Raw genomic sequence first — 4,245 nt, 5'->3', positions numbered from 1 at the left:
TTAATTTAAGGAATAAAAATTCTTCTACAATTAAGGCAAAAAAATCAAAGACGACGTGTACTGTGGTTTTACTTGAAAATCCACGCATGCGCACTTACACTTTTTAAAAACACGCATGCGCACTGATTCACAATTCGGACTTTACCATAGTTTAAAGTCGTATGATTAAGAAACACGTAGTTTCATTTACCATAGATTAAATCAACACAACCGAAGTTGCATAAATGACAAAGAAATCCAATCGAAAATCAACTATAGTAAGCCATTTCTACTATAATTAAAAAACCTAAGGTTCGACCATAAGTACACCTCAGCTAAGAAATCAGCCTAAAGTTTAAAAAGTGTTCAAAAAAAAGAAACTCTTCAAAAAACGGAAACGCCTCAACAAAAAAGTTTAACTTGTTTAAAAAACCGGAAACGCCTCAGAAACGGAAACGCCTCAAAAAAAGAGGATACACCTCAACTTTAAATATTAGGAAACGCCTCAAAAATATTCGGAAATACCTCAACATTTTCCAGTTTTGAGGGATTTCCCAAAATAGGTATATTCCTAGTATACGATTTTTGGACCCCCCCCCCCTTCTATCAATTTTGTACATGGGTCTGACAAGAAGTGTCTTAACTTAACCTAACCCGTGGCCGCAGCGCTCGGCCCCCTAGCCTGTCCTAGCCGCAGCGTTCGGCTCAGAAAGTGTCTTAACTAACCTAACCCGTGGCCGCAGCGCTCGGCAGTAGTTTTCAGGTCTTAAATGGTGCCGAGATCTCACGGTAAGAAAAACATGTGAGCGCCCTCCTGGACAAATTACCGAATACGCCACTGAAATCAGTTACCTATACAGTTTCACCAGAAGTCTGAGATAGATATCCTGGCTTGCTGGTTCAGTTCTTCGAACCTTCCTATCCTTGTTGTGCCGAACGTCTACTCCCTAGAAAAAAATTCTATAATTTTTGTACTTTCAGCAATTTTACAACATATTTAATAGTATGATTATCAGGGGTAACAGATTAAGATCCTGTGATCAAGTCCTGATTTAAGTTCTGACAAAATGAAACAAAGAACTTGTTCCAAGCGTTCAAACAATAAACCTGGACATAGATCTCATATGGCGCGCATGAATAGCATCATGTGTGGAATTACGAACCAATAAATTGCATTTAAAAAGAAGTTTATGAATTAGGCATACTATGTACCAACGATTATAAACAATTTAAAAACACGGTAATTTCCTAGTGAACGATTTTTGGACCCCCCTCCCCTCCTATCAATTATGTACATGGGTGTGACAGGAAGTGTCTTACCTTATTAACTAACAAAAAAATAAATAATAATAAATTTGCTGATAAATAAATGATCATGTACAAAAATGATAGGAGAGAGGGGGCTGGGGGGTCGAAAAATCGTTCACTAGGACAGACCCTAAAAACACTGAATAAACTAATATATTTCTATAAACAATTTAAGAAATTCTTCACCCAATTCATATAATTTAACTTCCATAGAAATGCAATTACATTAGCGGGATTCAAATCAGGCTTACCATTATAATCAGTTATAGAAATCACTGGTACAAGATTTCTTAAAAATATTGAATAAGTGTAGAATACAGATACAACAGGTGACAACCGTTAGATTTATCCAAACTCGAAACGTTACAGAACTGATGTGTTGTCTGTTTTTACTTAAGAACAGAACAGAAGGAATGGAACGGAAGCTTGAGGTTAGAAATGTCTACACGTGAGAGTGTACACTTTACAGGGTATAAATTTTAGAATTTAGAAAGGAAAATGAGAAAATTTGCAAAAATATATTTTTAGGATAATTTTTCTGTTAACAAATTATATTTTATATTTTACATTTTTTAGTCGGAAATTAAAAAATAAAAATTTACATTTTACGGATATTTTTTTTTCATTTTGAAGCTAAAGCAGACAGACCAAATATTGTTTATTCACGCAACCTCTCTTAATAATTTTGTCATAAGGCTTTCTTTCGCCAATTAAAAACATGCATTCACATGCAAGTCCCCCCTTAAGAAGTCTTGCCCCTCCTGTAGGGGGGGGGGGGGGGGAAGAAGTCACGAAGTCCACCCTGTTTTGCAATTTATAAGCGATTCATGAATCCTGACCAGCTGAGCATTAATTTAAGAGCTCTTATCGTAAAATTTAAAAAAATGATAATTGAACGTTAGTTTATTGAGCTTAGTGAGGGAGGGAGTCCAGAGTTCCTCAAATAGTAATCACAGCCACCCAAATCTGTTTTGCGGCAAGCGCGCTCCTCAATTGGTAATCTCCACCACCTCAAATTTTACTTTACTAATTTTAAAATTTTAAATGGAGAACATCTCGAATATAAATTTAAAGACAGAGTTTACTGTAAAAGATAAATTGAGACCCCAAACTTTAATAATTTGGTCCCTTTTCTTTATTTAATAATACTTTCCTAACTATGGGTCAAACATCTTACTCTGAAATGGATTTCAAGTGTAAAAAATTGTAAATAAGATTTAGGTCTAATTGAAAGAATTTGAGAAGCATCATAAAATGTACAAAACGTATAAAAACATTTATCATTGATCAAGTGGGAATTGCAAGATAAATGGGAGTAAAATATTAGCTTAAAGTGGTTTGCATGTGCAGCCTGTTTCTTAATTCCGAATTTTCGAATGTTCTGAATAAAATTAAATTTTTTCCGACGTGTAAAAATCGTGTTCGTCAATTGTCACAGAACAGTATAAAGGGTCAGAGTTTTAAATATGATATCTATGCATTCCTTTCAAGAGAATTAATTTATTTTTCTTTATTTCTGGATTTTTAATGTAACATTATTAAAATATATCTATTTACAATTATGAATTAAATATTATAAATAATTTTAAGTCCAATTAATATAATATAATATTATCTTATAAATCATGAAAATGAATCAGTTTATCCAGTAAGCTATGAAACCCAAGGATAGAATGAAATTTAACTTTTTACGATACTTTATGCAATATTTACACTATAAATAAAAATTTTAGGCTATTTTATCACAAAATAGAAAACTCAATAATTATACAAATTGCCAGAAAAACAATGTACATTACAAAGAGAAATGAACCGTAAGTTTTGTTCGCTGTAAACTTGATGCAAGGAAGAAGGATAAAGGAGAAGAGAAGACTTGAACCTAGTCCCATTGATAAACTCAATGTCATCACATTGAACTGAAGCGGGATTGGGGCTCCACCCCCGCGTAGAATTTCAATTGTAAAGGGCAGTCCGATTCCTAGAAGGAGGTTGAACAAGGGACCTCCGAAGCAAGCGCTAAATCCGGTTCTAGGTTGACCCCTGCGAGCCATGGCAGTGTCGGCGATGAGATCTCCGATAGAGTTTCCCCAGGCGAGTACTGTTAAACCGAGGATCGCGTCTGTCAATCCAAATATGACCCCGATAGCCTTGAGCAGACTGACCAGCTCGTTAGCTATTACGTAGATCCACACAACGGAAACTATAAAACCCAGGAAGGCAAACACGGTGTTGTACACAGGAGGGACGGATGATCTGATTAGAAAAAAAAACATTAAATACATATTTCAAAAATATTAAAAAATATAAAAGTATTAAAAAAATTATGTTGAAAATGTAATAAAATACCTTGATGTAAATGCTACAATGATTGCCACAAGTGGAGAGAAGACTAAGATGAGTTGATAAACTGTTAATTCTGTTGAACCAACTTTATCTAAAAATATATTTTTATTCATTTTTCCCGATGTTAACTTTTACTGGTTTACCCTCAATGAATGAGACTTCAAAGACGACTTTATAGGACTTATTTATTAAAATTAATGGTTCATCAATCATCATGCTGTGAATTTTTTTATTTCTTTTCAATATATTGGTTATATCATCATTATTATAGTTATCAAATTATGATGATTATGATTATTAGGATTATTTTTATTATTATTATTATTATTGATGATAATGCTATGTTATCCAGGAAGGAGATTATTAGTATTGATATTATTATCAAAAATATTATTTATAATGCTAGTCCTAGGTTAAAGTTTCATTTGTAACCCGAGTAGAATCTTAGAGTCGGGAACCTAGTCTTAGGCGCCGGGCCGACTTTCTCCGACCCTCTGTTTTTGGAAAAAAATATCAAATTTCACCAAATATATGTAATATGAGCAAAAACCATTAAAATATTTGAGCATTCCTCTCCCCATCCCTTTCTTCAAGCACCCCTCCATATGTCCCAAC

The 4,245-nt window shown here is 33.8% G+C and overlaps 1 protein-coding gene across 1 annotated transcript; it reads right to left on the bottom strand.

Annotated features, from left to right (window-relative positions):
- Positions 1 to 2,871: 2,871 nt before the first annotated feature.
- Positions 2,872 to 3,758, bottom strand: LOC111717621 (mitochondrial sodium/calcium exchanger protein). The gene is made up of 2 exons (XM_023493120.1): positions 3,634 to 3,758; positions 2,872 to 3,540 (listed from the first exon to the last, which is right to left on the bottom strand). The coding sequence occupies exons 1-2, from the start codon at positions 3,741 to 3,743 to the stop codon at positions 3,030 to 3,032; spliced, it is 621 nt and encodes a 206-aa protein (XP_023348888.1). The 5' UTR covers positions 3,744 to 3,758; the 3' UTR covers positions 2,872 to 3,029.
- Positions 3,759 to 4,245: the final 487 nt, after the last annotated feature.

This window comes from Eurytemora carolleeae, unplaced genomic scaffold (assembly GCF_000591075.1).
Source record: "Eurytemora carolleeae unplaced genomic scaffold, Eaff_2.0 scaffold2866, whole genome shotgun sequence".
Classification (NCBI taxonomy): Eukaryota; Metazoa; Arthropoda; class Copepoda; order Calanoida; family Temoridae; genus Eurytemora; species Eurytemora carolleeae.
The sequence above is the reverse complement of the archived record's forward strand: the minus strand, read 5'-3'. Positions and strand labels throughout refer to the sequence as shown.